General features: G+C 46.5%; 1 protein-coding gene across 4 annotated transcripts in view; it reads left to right on the forward strand.

Annotated features, from left to right (window-relative positions):
- Positions 1-1667: 1667 nt before the first annotated feature.
- FERMT2 (FERM domain containing kindlin 2) overlaps positions 1668-16871 on the forward strand; it is a 70988-nt gene continuing 55784 nt past the window's right edge. Inside the window, exons 1-2 of one of the 4 annotated variants that reach the window (XM_059695727.1) lie at positions 1668-1691; positions 3239-3404. In XM_059695727.1, coding sequence (XP_059551710.1) covers positions 3248-3404 — 157 coding nt within the window. In that variant the 5' untranslated portion in view covers positions 1668-1691; positions 3239-3247. Of the gene's footprint in view, positions 1692-2660; positions 2834-3238; positions 3405-16871 lie in introns of those variants that run through there. The other 3 variants (XM_059695716.1, XM_059695736.1, XM_059695746.1) reach the window with 3 other exon arrangements.

Consider the following 16871-nt stretch of genomic DNA (forward strand, 5'->3'; position numbering starts at 1 on the left):
TCAAAGCTAGCAACAACTTGAAATATTCCAAAAGAAGGCCCCGAGGGACCAGCTGCACCCATCCTCATCTAATTATTCTCCCAATGGCACTTAAAGGAGGGTCTTTGCCTTCCTGTGCTTATACTGCTCAAACATAAACGGCTGGTTTTCTAAAGCCAGTCAAGTCTCTTCTAACGCTATAATTAAAAGCTATTTCAAATGCTAAGAAATGGGGCTGTTACTCACAATATTAAAACCCACCCCCCTCTGTCACTAAATGCAGGGAGCACTCATACAAGTGGGCACTGTGGGAAGTTGAGAAAGTTAAGTCACACAAAAGTGGGAAGAGAAGTAGACTGTGGAAGCTGGGCATTAAAAAGGTTTCTGAGACATGACAGTTGGCTTTGACAAATTTGTCTAAGTATATTCAGAAAGGACATAGATTTGTTTTTTTTAGTTCTATAAAGGCATGTTTGAGAAGGTACAATTCTTGGTCTCATTCCAGCTTCCACTATAAATCTCTGTCCCTTTACCTCTGGCCATTATTTTTTTTTTAATTTTGTGCCATCCATAATGTATTCTCTCTCATCGTTTATGCATCCTTATACAGTGCCAAAAATCTTTTGGGGAGAAGGTGTGGAAATAAACAGGTAAAAGTGAAAAGCCAGGATTTTCTCAATAATGAGAGTTCTCCATGGGGGAAACCTCCTGTTTCCTTGACATTGCTGTTGTGTTGATTTGGTACCAGCATGTTTCCCATTTCCCTTGTGCCAAGCTATTTGTAAATTTGTAGGCAATGCAAGTAATTTGAAGTCCCTGCTCTTAAAGAACTTGTTTTATTTGTGGATATTAAAGAACACACGAAGAATCCCGACAACCCTGCTCTAGCATTGTGCCCATAATGACATGCACAGAGAAGCTGAGAGGCTGAATTCAATTTGAGCTGGTGATAGAGGGTTCTGAATGCAAAGCTTTGGCGTTTTTAGAAAATGAAGAATAAAAAACACTCCAAATCTCCCATGATCTCAACACCCAGACAGCTTCTGTATTTTCTGGTGTTTCCTTCCAGATTTTTTCTCTGAATATTTAAGAATAGATAAGCTTGTGATTTTACAGCTGCAGGTACAGTTTTGTACCCCGACAAGCAATTCACTATTAAAAGCATTTTCCTATATATTTTCAACACCGTAATTTACATAAACGTTCTCTCCTCTCTGGTTCCAAGTCAAGTACTTGAAACCTCCGTGGGTAGAGATAATTGGAGAGTGGAGAAACTAGACTCGAGGCATCAGTTTCTCCATGATGACTAGCTGAAACTACTGCAGTGGTTTTCCCTGTCTTTTTGTGCCAAACCTCTGGCATCTGACTAAATTTCCGCTGCTTTCCTTTCACCCCTTTCTTGAGGCCTCTACTGGTTTCCCAATTGTGTCGATGAACAGGAGGCTTATTGACCTGGTGGGTTCCTCTTCCACGTGTTTGACACAGCGCAAGACGACTCTGAGACCTTTAAGACTGGGGTCTTTTCTGGGACCTGGGGTACCCTATCTGAGTCGTCCTGACTTAGTTTTTTGAGCCATGCATTAGCCGGGAGGCAGTTTCCCCGGCTGTTTCTGCACAGAGCGCACTCCCCGGAGTGCAACAGTAACTGGGGGAAGCGGAAAGCCAAGTGGGAAGCAGGAGGACCGCTCTCCATCGCTCATCAGCCTCAGCAGGTGAGGTCCCTCAGCTCCTCCCAGTGCTGGCTGGCGCCGGGCCAGAGCTATTAGAATTCCTTCTAGGTGTGGCTGAGGATGGGGTAGAGGAGGTGCGTCCATCCTAACGCCCTAGTAGACTGTTAGATTTGCGTTGCATAGAAAAATACAGAGACGTAGGAAGAGCTGGAGAACGTTTCTGAAGCCACGGCACTGATTCCCCCCTCCGCCCCCCCGAAACTGAGCATCGCAGGGCGTATTTGGCTGGCTCCGGATGAGCTTCCGAATGGGTTAAGGGCGCGTGCAAACTCCTGGGAGTCCAGTAGGAGCTGCTGGTCGCGCCGGACATTGCCTCTGGGTTTTGTCATTCTTTCGTGGGATGTTCATGGAGTTGCCTTGGGCATTTACTTTTTAAAGTTTTCTCGTCCCAAACCCTCCTCTCCGGCTGCCCGAGTGCGGCACGTCTCACCGCCCCGAGACTTTTGGACGCGCTCCAGGCGTGGGGAGGGGGCGGGAGGGACTTGGCTCCCCGAACACGACCTTGTCCTGGGAACCGGCTGGGGCCAAGCCCTCTCCACCGGCCGGGAGCGCAGGCGCCCACCGCCCCGGGTCCCGCGAAGCGCGAGAGGCGAGCCGGAAGGGAGCGCCCCGCCGCCCACCGCGCTCCCGGCTCTCCCAGCTCTCCCCCCGCTCCCCCTCCTCAGTCCCGCCGAGAGCCCGGATGTTGGAATCTCTCCCTGCGCCGGGTCCTTCATTTCCATAAAAGGGCAGCGGCTCCGCGGGGCCGAGATTGCAGCCGCCGCGGGCGCCCCCCGCCCCCGCGTCCAGCTCCCGCCCCCGCGCGCCGCCCCGCCCCGCCCCGCCCCCAGCCGAGCCGCGCGCCCCCCGCCCGGAGCGCGCCCGGGGACGCGGGGGAGGGGGCAGCCGGCCCGCTCCGGGCGCTCGGCGGGGCGGAGGCGGAGGGAGCGGGCGCGCCCAGCCCAGCCGGACTCGGGCCGAGGGGCGGGGAGAGAGGGTGGAGCGCGGGGAGGGAGGCCAGGGACCGCGACGACGGGACTCCATTAGTCGCTCCCGCCGGGAGGCTGCGCTTGGCCGGCTGAGGGGGGACCCGACGCGCTGCCCGCGAGCCATCGCCCCCGCGCCTGGTGCCGCGCGAGCCGCAGGTCTGCCGCGCGAGGGGCGCGCGTGCGGGGCCGGGACCCGGGACCCGGGGGGGAGAGCGCGGGCGGCAGGAGGGGGAGGAATGTGGAGCCCGCGGGCGGCGTCGGCGGGGCGGGTGCGGCCGGCAGGTGAAGCCGCCGCGGTCCGCTAGGCGGGGGCCGTGCGGGGCGGGCGGCGTCGTGGCCGCCGAGGCCGGCGCGGGCGGGAGCGCGGGGCGGCCGCCGGGAAAGGGCGCGGGGCGCAGATCGCCGACCGCCGCCGGGCCCGCCGCCGCTCTCCCGAGTTGGTGCGCAAACCCCGGGGTCCGACGCCTCCTCCCGGCCCGCGGCCGTCGGCGCGCGTTCGGTGGGTTTTGCCTTCCTTGGGAGGAGTGACGCTTACGAGAGCCATTTCCTCCGTGCGCGCAGGAAGGAGCCATGGCTCTGGACGGGATAAGGATGCCAGATGGCTGCTATGCGGACGGGACGTGGGAACTGAGCGTCCATGTGACGGACCTGAACCGCGATGTCACCCTGAGAGTGACCGGGGAGGTGCACATCGGCGGGGTGATGCTCAAGTTGGTGGAAAAACTCGGTGAGTAGCATCCCGGCCGCGTCCGAGTCTCGACCACCCGGACTCGGGGCGCGTTGGGGGCGGGGGAGACTCTCGACTGGGGGAGGGGTGGGTTTGAGACCTGTTGGTTGGTGTCCCACACATAATTCTTTAAAAAAAAAAATGTAAGATCTTTCAGTGTTTCAGCAAATAGACCTTTTCCCCGTCTGCTTCTTGTTTGGTATTGCTGCTCTCTGAAATTTTCATCCTGTGGTTCCAGCCTCCCAATTAATAAATGTAATTGCGTAGTTACCCGGGAAAACTTAGTTCTTTACATGTGGCGAGTTCACATTAACAGAAGGGAGAAAAGTGCGCAAGTGGGTGTTGAGGAGGGGATATTACAGGGCGTGTGGTTGTCAGTTATCTGCAGTTTACCTGCGTGTTGGTGACGTTGGGTAGCGAGCATGATGCAAAGTCTATTTAAGAATCAAACGTGCGGGAAAGTGCGTAACTTCTGGCGCCAGCCTGAAGGTTCTGTGGCCGCCCTGCGTGTTGGAGTATATTAAAATAATGTCCCAGTCATCCACTCGCACCCCGGGGTGGGGCGGTGTGTGACTATCTGTAGTCCATGCTTCCAGGGAGCTATTTCGAGCGTTCAGTTTTACATTAATTACAAGCGAGTGAAAGAATTTTGTGTTAAAACATAGGCATTGAGCTAATTCCAGATTGACAGCATTTGCTTGGGTACAAATAAATATACTGTATATTGAGTTGATTTAAGACGGACTCATTTTTAAAACGATAGGGTGTCCCAACAATATGAAGTGAAGGAAATTTCACAGTACACATTTTGTGTGGTGGACGAAACCATTTTCAGCTGGAAGAAGCTACTGAGACGATTCAATACATAATTTTATCACAAGAGCAATGCTGGGAGGACTGCCTTCCTGAGCTTTAAAGTGCCTTTTTATGTGGTGCCGCTCCGATAAGGGGACGTGTGCAGCACAGTCTTTGTAGGCTGTTGGACTTTTTTTTTTTAAACAGCATTCCTTCAAGCCACTCTGGAAAAGCAGAGAGGTGGTATGTATTAGGAACTTATTGCTTACCAAGGGATCATTGTATACCTAGCACATAAACTTACTGGAATAGTGTTCGGTGCAAATTTGCAAAATGAGACAGTTCCTTCAGGTGGACTGTCTTTGTAGCCCCGCAGGAAATTTAATTATTGAAGCGCCAAAAGGAAGCTCCTGACAGGGCAGCCTCGCCTGGGGACTGCATTGCCGGGACTGCATTGCCGGGCTCCCTGAGGCAGCCCAGGAAAGAGACCCAGCTGGGGTAGCTCTTTGAAAATGAGATTTTGCTGTGTTGTTTACCTACTTACTAGTAACTGATGGTTAAGGTTTTTCTCATCTCATTTGAATAAATCAGTCACTGTCTGCAAAATACTTGTGAAACTTTTTTGTCCAGCACTAGTGTGGGGTTATTGAAGAAGAAAATATCAAATGTAATTGTTTATATTTTCTTTGTTTTCAAAGGAAACAAGCATTTACATCATAGATTGCTTTACATATGATAAATGGACCTTATTAATAACACTGGTTTCAACAAGAGATATTTTTTATTCTGAAAAAGGAGCTGTTGAAGGTGACTGAGACAACATGTAGTTCTTGAAAGCCAGCCTTTAATGAATAAGTAATGACTTCTATATTTGTATTGCACTGGTTAGAGTTGTTTATTACGGAATCACAGGCATAAATAGAAATATGGAGAATAAACTATTTTCAGAGAGAACTGATGTTAATTTTAAGTGAGTGTAATCTTAACCTTTTAATGTTCATGCATTTTTAATATTTTATTTAGTGAAAATAAAAAATTCCAACATGGTAGGAAAATGCCATGTATGTGGAAATCTTGCATGTTTCTTGAACGAAACCAGTACTGATCCTCTTAATATCTTGACTTCCAAATAGAAAGTGCTTATCTACATAATTCTGGCTTTCCTGTTTGGTATAAGCAGAGCTTTGTTATTTTTTGCTCCTGGCCTTAGGATTAGATACTTTGAATGGTAAGCTATTTTATTACCCATTGGCAAGTAAGTAGAGCAGTATTTAAACTTTATAACACAGTCTCCAGTAAAATTAGAAAAGAATGTGAAAATTCTTGCCCTGGCTGGTTTGGCTCAGTGGATAGAGCGCCTGAGGGTCCCTGGTTCGATTCCGGTCAAGGGCACATGCCTGGTTTGCAGGCTTGATCCCCAGTGTGGGGGCATGCAGGAGGCAGCCGATCAGTGATTCTCTCATCATTGATGTTTCTATCTCTCTCTCTCCCTCCCCTTCCTCTCTGAAATCAATAAAAATATAACACAAACAAAAACAATGTGAAAATTCTTCACGTTGCCTAAAACTGGGATGACCTGCCTTCTGAAGCCTGAGTTGTGTCACTTCTGTCAAAGGGCAGACTGAGTGGCTGCTTGTTAACAGTAGCTAAAGTAGATCAAAGCAGTTTGCAGAGTCTACATGATAAGAGGTGGAGATTGTGGTGGGGATGAGACGGCACAGGGTCTGTGTCTCTGGATTGCAGAGCAGGGATGGACAAATTGGCAGAACCAACTAGCGGCTGTAGCCTTGGAACTTTAGGGTACCTCGGAGCAGTAGCTACCACAGCATTCCCTACAGCTGCAAACTCCAAATGCCTGTGTGATAGCCTTGCTCCCATTAGAGTGTGCATAAATACCAACATAATACATTTTAAGGCTGTAATAGCAATTGTTTCTCTGGGATTAATGGATTTTACAGTGACTTCTCCCCTTAACATTGCATATTAAAATTTTGTGTGTATGGGCACATGTGGGATTTTCTGGGAAGAGGCTTCTTAGCTTCCTGTCAGATTCTCAAAGAGGCCTATGATTAAAAAAAAAAAAAAAAGGTTATGACACCACTGAAGGTACAGTGTTCATCCCAGAATTGGGCAGTTTAATTAAGCAAGCTAAAAATAGTAAATAATGCTTCCTTGGTATGTGTCAGCAACATCTTTATATTAAGTTAGAATTTTATCAAGAATTTTAGCACGTCAGTTAAGGTCATTAAACTATGATTCTTAGGTTTATGACTTTAATTCAAAAGATTAGAAAGGTCCCATTTAAATCTTAGTATAAAACACCTTTGTCATTCTGCACTAATCTTTTAAAAGAAAGCAAAGAGTGTACACCATGAAGTGGGCTTTAGGGAATTATATAGTGATGTGACAGAAACGTTTGCCTCTGGGACTTAGTCTGGGCTGATACTAGACAAATGCTCTCAACACTGATTTCCTTAATATGTATACTTTATTCCAAGAAGGAAAAATTATTCACACATTTTTGTTTTTTAGAAATACAAATTGAGTGCTTGAAATACAATTTTAAAAATTTATCGCATGTTTTGTTAAAAACAATTTTCAAACCTGTAGCGTTTTCATTTTAAAGTAAAGGATTAAAACGTCAGGGATAAGTATTATAAAAGTAAGATATCAGAGAATAGAACTGTAAAGTAATTATATTCAAAAATAAATTTTGTAAAGAAGAGGCTCAATTTTATGGGCTTTCCTGACCTTCCTCTGGAGATCATTGAGAAGTATTAAACCTGTTCTCCATAGAGTTAGAGCTTAGTCAGGACTGATGATTCTAAATTCCAAAGAGATACTTTGTTTCAGTGCATTTTAGTATCACTTTATAAAAATTGACTTTTTAAAACTTCTGTGTATAATTAAATTTTTACCTTTCTATAAAAATTCATATTAGTTGACGAGTAAGGAATTTTTTATAACATGAAACTCACTGAATGGAAGTCTCCAGCCAACTCTATGAGCTTGGAGGGAAGAATAGACAATTTTGTGATTTCTAAATTTCTTCTAGCTCTGATGATGAGTAGGAAGAATGTAGAAATTGGCTTGGATCAGGTTAAATGATATTCCAGAGGAGAAAATGTAAGTTGGAGGACTCAAAAGGAACTAAAAAGAAATGTACTATGGAATTGACTTACAAAAATTTAAGGAGAATATGTTTCTGAATGTAACCTTTAGAAAAAAGTTGTCCTTGCTTTAAAGTGTGTTATGTTCTTGCCGTAATAATGAAATGAGTACATTTAGGTTGCAGTTGTATGTTAGAATAGAGTTAGGTTGAGAAGTTATCACATGATCAAAAAAGGAAATTTTGGTTAAAATCCTTAAAAATCCCTGAAAGTAATTTTTTAAAAAAAATCCTCACCTGAGGACTATGGTTTTATTGATCTTTAGAGAGAGAGGAAGGGAGAAAGAAATATTGATTAGTTGCCTCACTCATGGCTCCCTGACCTGGGATGGAACCTGCAACCTGGGTATGTGCCCTGACTAGAAATCTACCCCAAGACCCTTCAGTGCACAGGCCCACACCGAACCACACTGGCGAGGCTTCTTAAAGTGATCTTGAAGTATGGTATACATTCATTCTATCTCAGAGAAGGACAAAATAACTAGATTTTCCTTTAGAAATTACAAAAATAAACTTATTTAGTTGAGCACCAAAAGATCTTGTTGGAAATATATAATAGCTATTAAAGAAAATTGAAAGAGAATTGAAAGTTTTACCTTTTATCTAGCTACTTTTTGAAATTTCAAACTTTGTTCAAGAATAGTAACAGTAAATATTATATAATCTTCATATATCACCAGTTAGCATTTTGCCATTTGATTTCTCTTTGTGTACACACACACACACACACACACACACACACACACACACACTATTTTGAACCATTTAAGTTGCAGACATCAAAACCCTTCATACATATTTAAAATATGTATCACCTAAGAACAAGGACTTTCTCTTAAATATTACAGTACAATTATGAAATCCAGGAAATTTAACATTGAATCAATACTGTTGTTTACTATGTATCTATATTCAAATTTGCAAATTGTTTTAGTGATGGCTTTTGTTTCTTCCATTCAGGATCTCTCTCATTCCACATTTAGTTTAACTAAATTGGCCTCCTAGGGTCCTTTAATAAACCTAATGGCTACCAAGTTTGGAAACACAGGAGAATATATAATAAGTGGTTTATTAAAATTACATTAAGATACATGTAATAAATAGTACCTGTTTCCAGACTTTATCATCATCCTATAGAACAGTTCTTTAGCCTTTGTCTTTCAACACATTGCTTTACCTTTTTTAAAAAATATATTTTTATTGATTTCAGAGAGAAAGGGAATTAGAAACATCCTATATAATAAAAGCCTAATATGCAAATAGACTGAACAGCGGAACAACTGGTCGCTATGATGCACATTGAACACCAGGGGGCAGATGCTCAACACAGGAGCTGCCCACAGGCCCCAGGCCAGCCAAGGTGGGTGCCAGCGCCACCCCCCCCCCCCCATCGTCCTGCTGGTCGCCCTGCAGAGGGAGGCAACCAGCGGTGGGGGGTGGGGCCAGCAAGTGAGCGGCGCCAGGCTGGCCAAGGCGGGTGCCAACGGGGCCCCCTGATCGCCCCACCAGTCGCCCCATAGATCTGCCCTGATTGCTGGCCAGGCCTAGGGACCCTACCCGTGTATGAATTTCATGCACTGGGCCTCTAGAATCATTGATCGGCTGACTTCTGCACACCTCCTACTGGGGATTGAGCCTGTAACCTGGGCATATGCACTTGACTGGAATTGAACCTGGGGCCCTTTAGTCCTCAGGCCGACACTCTATCCACTGAGTCAAAACAGCCTTTTTAAATAAGATTATCAGTGCAAATTTCACTTCAGAATATTTTTATAGGTTCTTTGTCTTTAAAGTTCAATTTTTTCTAAGCTATTAGGTAAGATAATATTTTTAGACATCATTTGGTATAGATCTCCCATATCAGCTGTCTTCAGGCTGTAGTAGATGCTAATGGATGCACAGAATAGTAAGAAACAACAGTCGAGCCCTGCCACTTATTGGTGTGATATATGGACAACGAATTCAACCACTGAGCAACACCAGCCAGGGCAGGTGTTTTTTTTGTTTTTGTTTAATTTTAGCCAGTCTGATAAGTATGCAGTGGTTCTCATGATTTTAATTCACATTTCCCTAACGATTAATGATGTTGGGGAGCTTTTCATATGCTTATATGTTATCTGTTTATCTTCTTAATGTAGTGGCTTCATATCTTTTGCCTTTTAAAAAAAACCTGTGTTTTTCTTGCCCTGACTGGTTTGGCTCAGTGATTGGAGTGTCGGCCCGTTGAACCATAGGATCGAGGGTTCGATTGCCAGTCAAGGGCATGTGCTTTGGTTGCAGGCTCGATCCCTGGCCCTGGTTAGGGTATGAATGGGAGACAACTAATGGATGCATCTCTCTTATATGGTTTTTCTCTCTCTCCTCCCCCCTCTTTTCTCCTCTCTCCACTAAAAAAAAAACAAACAAAAAAAACAACAGAAAAAATATCCTTGGGGTGAGGATTAAAAAATTGTGTTTATCTTATTGAGTTTTAAGAATTCTTTATAGCCCTAACTGGTTTGGCTCAGTGGATAAGAGTGTCGGCCTGTGGACTGAAGGGTCCCGGGTTCTATTCTGGTCAGGGGCATGTGCCTTAGTTGTGGGCACATCCCCAGTAGGGGGTATGCAGGAGGCAGCTGATCGATGTTTCTCTCTCATCGATGTTTCTAGCTCTCTATCCCTCTCCCTTCCTCTCTGTAAAAAATTAATAAAAAATATTTTTTTAAAAAAGAATTCTTTATATATTATAGATACAGGTCCTTTATCAGATCATGTGTTTTGCAATATTTTCTCCTAGTCTATGGCTTGTCTTATCATTTTCTTAACACAGTATCTTTCAAAGAGCAGAGTTTTTAATTTTAATGAAGTCCATTTAATCAGTTTATTTTCTGGCTTGAGCTTTTTAAAAAAAAATTGTCATATATAAGAAATTTGCCTATTCAAGGTCGCAAAGATTTTGTTCTGTAAGTTGTATAGCTTCTGTTTACTGTTATATATTAAAAGGAGGAATATATGAGATATAGTAGTGATTATCAGAAAGGAAATAATTGTATTATATCAATTTAAAATTTAATTGCTATTTTATTTTGGTAGAATCTGAGGTATAAAATAACTAGTGGCCCGGTGTACAAAATTCGTGCACATTAAAGGATAATTAATTAGAGGAAATATTTTAATATTGCTATTTGCCCCTTCTCTATAATAGAAGGTCAGTGATGAAAGAAAATTAGTAAAATGTATATGAAAATCTCCCTTCTGTCAGAGTCTGGGGCATGCTGCGGGACCCAAGAGTCAAGTCCCTGCTCACCCGCATGCACCTTGAAATCTCACGAGACCAGGACCCGGCTGGCCCCACCCCCGTCAAGCCCTGAAGGGCGGGGGGCGCAGCCTCAGGTCCCCCAGCCTGGCGCCGGGCAGGGAGCACAGCCTCAGGTTCCCCCGTCAAGCCCCGCCAGGTGGGGGGCGCAGCCTCAGGTCCCCTGGCCTGGTGCCAGATTGGGGGCGGGGGGAGGGCAGCCTCAGGTCTCCCGGCCCTGGCATGAGGGTGTGAGGGTGTGACGACCACTTGCATATTAGCCCTTTATTATATAGGACTAGGGGCCCGGTGCACGAAATTCGTGCACTGGGTGTGTGTGTGTGTGGGGGGGGGGGAGTGTCCCTCAGCCCAGCCTGCCCCCTCTCACATACTGGGAGCCCTCAGGCGTTGACCCCCATCACCCTCCAATCGCAGGATCGGCCCCCCGCCCAGGCCTGATGCCTCGGCCAGAGGAGTTGACCCTCATCACCCTCCGATCACCAATCACCGGATCGGCCCCTTGACCAGGCCTGAGGCCTCCGGCAGAGGTGTCAGGCCTGGGCAGGGGACCCCCAGCTCCCCGCGGTTGCAGGCTCTGCCCCTGCCCAGGCCTAACGCCTCTGGCCAAGGCATTAGGCCTGTGCAAGGGACTCCCATCTCCCCGCGATCTCCCATTCTGCCCCTGCCCAGGCCTAACGCCTCTGGCCGAGGCGTTAGGCCTGGGCAGGGGACCCCCAGCTCCCCGCGCTTGCAGGCTCCGGCCCGGTCAGCGGGGACCCGCAGCTGCAGCGGCCCCGTGATCTCCCGCTCTGCCCCTGCCCAGGCCTAACACCTCTGGCCGAAGCATTAGGCCTGGGCAGGGGACCCCCAGCTCCCCGCGCTTGCAGGCTCCGCCCCTGCCCAGGCCTAACGCCTCTGGCCTAGGCGTCCGGCCCGGGCAGCTGGGACCTGCAGCTGCAGCGGCCCTGCGATCATGGGCTCCGCTTTAGGCCCAGGCAAGGGACCCCTAGCTCCTGGGACTGCCAGCTTCCACTGTGCCCAGCTCCCATCGCTGGCTCCACCCCTACTTCCTGCTATCACTGGCCAGGGCGGCAAAGGCGCCTGATTCTCCGATCATGGCTGGGGGGCAGGGCAAAGGCGGCCCCAGGGCCGCCTTTGCCCTGCCCCCCACCTCTTAGCTCCCCCCTGGGTTTCCGATCACTGTCAGTGACAGGGGGCTTCTTCCTGCTTTCCCTTTCGCCTCCCTGCATTGTGCCTACATATGCAAATTAGCCGCGATCTTTGTTGGCAGTTAACTGCCATCTTAGTTGGCAGTTAATTTGCATATAGCCCTGATTAGCCAATGAAAAGGGTAGCTCGTACGCCAATTACCATTTTTCTCTTTTATTAGTGTAGATAGTTCAATGAAAATGATTTATCATTAATCTACTGGAAAACGTAGATATTTAGAACTTAAGTCATAAAAATGGAACAGTAGTGAAGCATCTTATATAATGAAAGCCTAATATGCTAAGTGTCTGACCGTTAGACCATTCGACTGTTTGACCAGTTGTTGTGACACACACTGACCACCAAGAGGGGCAGATGCTCTGACTGGTAGGTTAGCTTGCTGCTGGGGTCTGTCCAATTGGGACTGGGCAAGACAGGCCGGACATGCCTGGGAGCCCTCCCTAACTGGCCGGCCCTGATCGGCCCAATTGGGACTGGGCGAGATGGGCCGGACATGCCTTGGAGCCCTCCCATGGTCCCTCTCTGGCCCCAATTGTGCACTGGTGGGACCCCTTGGGGGATGTCGGAGAGCCAGTTTTGGCCTGATCCCCGCAGGCCAGGTGCACGAATAGCCTCTAGTCTTTGAACAATAGTTTCAGATATCTATACTAATAAAAGGGTAATATGCTAATTGGACTGGGAGACCTTCCAAACAAAGCCATGTGGAGGGCCGAGGCAGAGGCGGTTAGGGGCGATCAGACCAGGAGGTGAGGGCAGTTGGGGTGATCAGGCCGGAAGGGGGAGGGCAGTTGGAGGCGAGCAGGCTGGCAGGGAGAGGCAATTGGGGGCAAGCAGGATGGTGGGGGGCGGTGTCAGTTGGGGGCGATCAGGCCAGTCGGGGGAGTGGATAGTTGGGGCGAGCAGGCTGGTGGGGGGGGGCAGTTGGGGGTGAGCAGGCTGGCAGGCAGAGTGGTTAGGGGCGATCAGGCAGGCAGGCAGGTGAGTGGTTAGGAGCCAGCGGTCCTGGATTGCGAGAGGGCCTAAACTGGCGGTCACACATCCCCTGAGTTTCGTGCACCGGGCCACTAGTTAATGATATAGAAGGAAATAAGTCTGGGTTCCATTCCTGGCTGTACCACTTAATGTCAGTGGTGTTTTTGTTTGTTTGTTTTAAGACAGGGTTTTCAATATTCAGAATCTGTTTCCTTATCTGTACAGCAAGCATGTCAAATTCGTGATAAATAATACTTGGTAATGTATTAGAGTTCTCTAAAATTGTTTTTTCAAGTATGGCAACTATCTGAAGTAGAAGATACCATCCTGAAGCAATACCATTGTGGAGAAAAAGGTCATTATACAAATCCTGGTCTATGTTACTTCATTGAGAATGTTACATTGGCAAAATGCTTTGAACATTGAATCTTCTGGTACTTTCCATTTCAATTCTGCTTCTCAGTGAATTAGTGTGTCTGAGAAGAAAAGCAGTAAGTGATTAAAATGTGAGGTTTATATTTGGATTTCCTTTTCTTTTATGATTCAGTTTTCAGATTTGATTATTTACTTGTAGAAGGGCCAGCCAGCTTCAGTGTATTCTTGGGAGACTCTTAGACAGTTTTCAAGGTTGGGAGCTAATAACCTCTAGCGGAGAGGAGGTGACATCTGTCTTAAAATCTTTAGTCAATCTTTTCTCACATAGTATTTAACTATCTTATTTATTTATTCATTCATTCATTCCTCACCCAAGACATGCTTAGCAGGAGGGAGGGGGGGAGGGGGGAGAGACATCTATGTGAGAAACATCCATCTGTTGAGAGAGAAACATTCATCTGTTGCCTTCCATATGCTCCCCAACTGGGGATCAAACCTAAAACCCAGGTACCCCAACTAGGAATAGAACCAGCAACCCTTAGGTGTACAGGAAAATGCTCAACCAACTGAGCCACTACAGTCAGGCGTATCTATGCTATTTTTATATTATGCTGCAGCTAAAAATTACATCAGGTATTTTAAAGATCAATCGTAATTTCAGGGCATCAGTGTAATGATGCTTTTGATATCTTTTTTCTTAATGGAGCACTCAGGGTTATGAATAAAACACCCGTAAAGTGCCAGCATTTTTTCCCCCCCTCAACATTGTTTTCTTTTTTATTGAATTTATTGAGGGTGACATTGTTTAATAAAATTACAGGTTTCAGGTGCACAGTTCTGTAATACATCATCTGTATATTGTATTGTGTTTTACCACCCCAAGAAAGTGCCAGCATTATTAGATGATATCTATTGGATAAGTGCCTTCCCGCCTCATTTTCCTTAACATAGTTTCTTAAATTCAGATTTAAGAATTTCATAACTTTTTGAAAATTAAAAATAACTTGGAAAAAGGCAGATAGTTGCTATACCAATTTCAAAAGTTTTGTGCGAGGTGTTGCTGACTTTTGTGGCTAATGATAGAGTTTTCTTGTGGATTTGAACACTGACTACACTACCTATAAACTTTGTGACCTTGTGCCACCCTATGACTGTGACTTAGTTTCCTTAGAAGTAAAATGGGAATAATATATTTACCTCATAGGATTGCTGTGAAGATTAAATGAATATATATTAAGTACCAGTTACAGTAATTGTTATTATTTTATTGAGATCTTAATGGACCTCTGGGATATCTCATTCTTAAATATCATACAAGTTTGGGGGAATAAATGCCTTAAATAAGTTAGACTAGGAAAGAGGGGCCTTAGCATGAAATGGAACATTCATGTGTACATGTTCCTGCATAAAGATAATTCTATACACTATTTTTGATAGGTTATGGAGGGATATAGCATGAGACTTCTATGGGGACAAGATTTGACCTCTCATCAGTAGCAGCAAAGCCGACATTTGTGGAGGGCCAAGCATTATGTAATGGGAAACAGTCCTCACTCACAATGTCAGTGGTTTTCTAATGCCAAAATGAAAAGATTGGTTTGAAGTGATGGTCTGGCTGTGAAGTGCCAAGTAAGTGGTACAGGAAGGTGATGGAGCTTTAGAAGCACGATCAATGACTGGCCTCATCTGAAGGAGCGTCAGGGTGAAAAGTGAGGAAGAAAGGTACTCCAGCTTGAGGATTGCTGTGCTTATGGTGTATTGGACACTAGCTTAGAGAAGTGGAAGGTAAGATAATAGAGAAGAAACATATAGCTCAGTGGGGAAATTGTCTTCTGTTATTCCTTCACTCACCCACTTAATATTTTAAATGAGAGCTTACCAAATGCTAGGCACTGTACTAGGGATAGAAGAGATAAAATGTGAACAAAATTAACTCATTCCTTAGCCTCACTCAACTTGAAGTCTTAGGGGCAAGACGGTTTTTAAATAATTCAATCCTATAATGTGATGAGTATTATTAAAATTGAAATAGTTAAGGGAGTATGTACCCAGCAACTTGACATAGGTTGGAGGGGAAAATTTCTAGAAGAAATTACTTTTAAACAGAGCTGAAAGTGGAGTAGGAATTAGAAGGGCGGCAAAGGACATTAAGTGTGGGGAAATGGGGTGGAAAAAACAGTAGGTTGGGAGATGAGAAGTCCCAAAAAGAGAGGTGGACCAAAGGAGGGTGGCCATTTGAAGAACTGAAAGAAGTCTAATGGAGGAGCCGTACTGGGGAACCAGTGGCTTGACAGGCTTAAGAAATAAGCAGGTACTTAAAAGTGCTTTGTTAACCAGGTTTAAAAGATTGTGTTACTCCCTGGCTGTTGGGCTCAGTGGTTAGAGCATCGGCCTGGGGACTGAGGGGTCTCAGGTTCGATTCAAGGGCATGTACCTGGGTTGCAGGTCGGGATGCTTATGGCAGGCAACCAATCGATGTGTCTCTTTCACATCCATGTTTCTGTCTCTTCCTCCCTCCCCCGCTCACTCCCTTCTACTCTAAAAAAAAAAAAAAAAGAATCATTGGAAAAAATATCCTCAGGTGAGGATTAACAACAACAAAAGACTGTGTTATAATAAGAACTGTGAGATACTGTTAAAAGATTTTAAACAGAAAGAGACATCAGATTTTTACAAATTTGAAGTTCCTTGGGTACATATCCTATCTAATAAAAGAGAAACATGGTAATTGGCGTACGACCGCTACCCTTCCCATTGGCTAATCAGCGAGATATGCAAATTAACTGCCAGCCAAGATGGCGGCCGGCAGCCAGGCGGCTTGAAACTAACATGAGGCTCGCTTGCTTCAGTGACGGAGGAAACCAACGTTCCACACCTGCCTTGCCGGCCTCTGAGCTTGCAGTTTGAAACATTGTTACAAATATAGGAGCTAAACAAAACCCCAGAAACCTGCTTTCAGCCAGCTGGGATCTCAGAGCTGGTGTTGATACAGTGTTTCGATTATAGAGCCCAAACAAACCAGATACCTGCTTTCAGCAGCAGAGGCCTCAGAGCTGGAGCCAGAGCTAAAGCTGGCCCAGAATAAAAAAAAAAAAGAAAAAAGGAGCAGTTGGGAGCTTCAGTCACCCGCCAGCCTGAAAACAGCCCTCAGCCCCTCACCCAGACTGGCCAGGCACCCCAGTGGGGACCCCCACCCTGAAGAGTGTGTGACCAGCTGCAAACAGCCATCATCCCCTCACCCAGGCTGGCCAGGCACCCCAGTGGGGACCCCCACCCTGATCCAGGACACCCTTCAGGGCAAACCAGCCAGCCCCCACCCGTGCACCAGGCCTCTATCCTATATAGTAAAAGGGTAATATGCCTCCCAGCACCGGGATCAGCGGAGCTGAGAGGCCTCCCGGCACAGGGATCAGTGTGACAGGGGGCAGCGCCCAAACCGCCTGATTGCCCTGCGGCTCTGTGTGTGACGGGGTGGGGCCACAACCTCCCTGTCCACCCTGCTCTGTTCATGACAGGGGAAGGCGCCCCAACCCCCTGATCAGCCCTGCTCTGTGCCTGATAGGGGGGAGCTCCCCAACCCCCTGATCGCCCTACGGCTCTGTGTGAGATAGGGTGTGGTGCCCCAACACCCCCCCCCCCCGGGCCCTGCTCT

This window comes from Myotis daubentonii, chromosome 1 (assembly GCF_963259705.1).
Source record: "Myotis daubentonii chromosome 1, mMyoDau2.1, whole genome shotgun sequence".
Classification (NCBI taxonomy): domain Eukaryota; kingdom Metazoa; phylum Chordata; class Mammalia; order Chiroptera; family Vespertilionidae; genus Myotis; species Myotis daubentonii.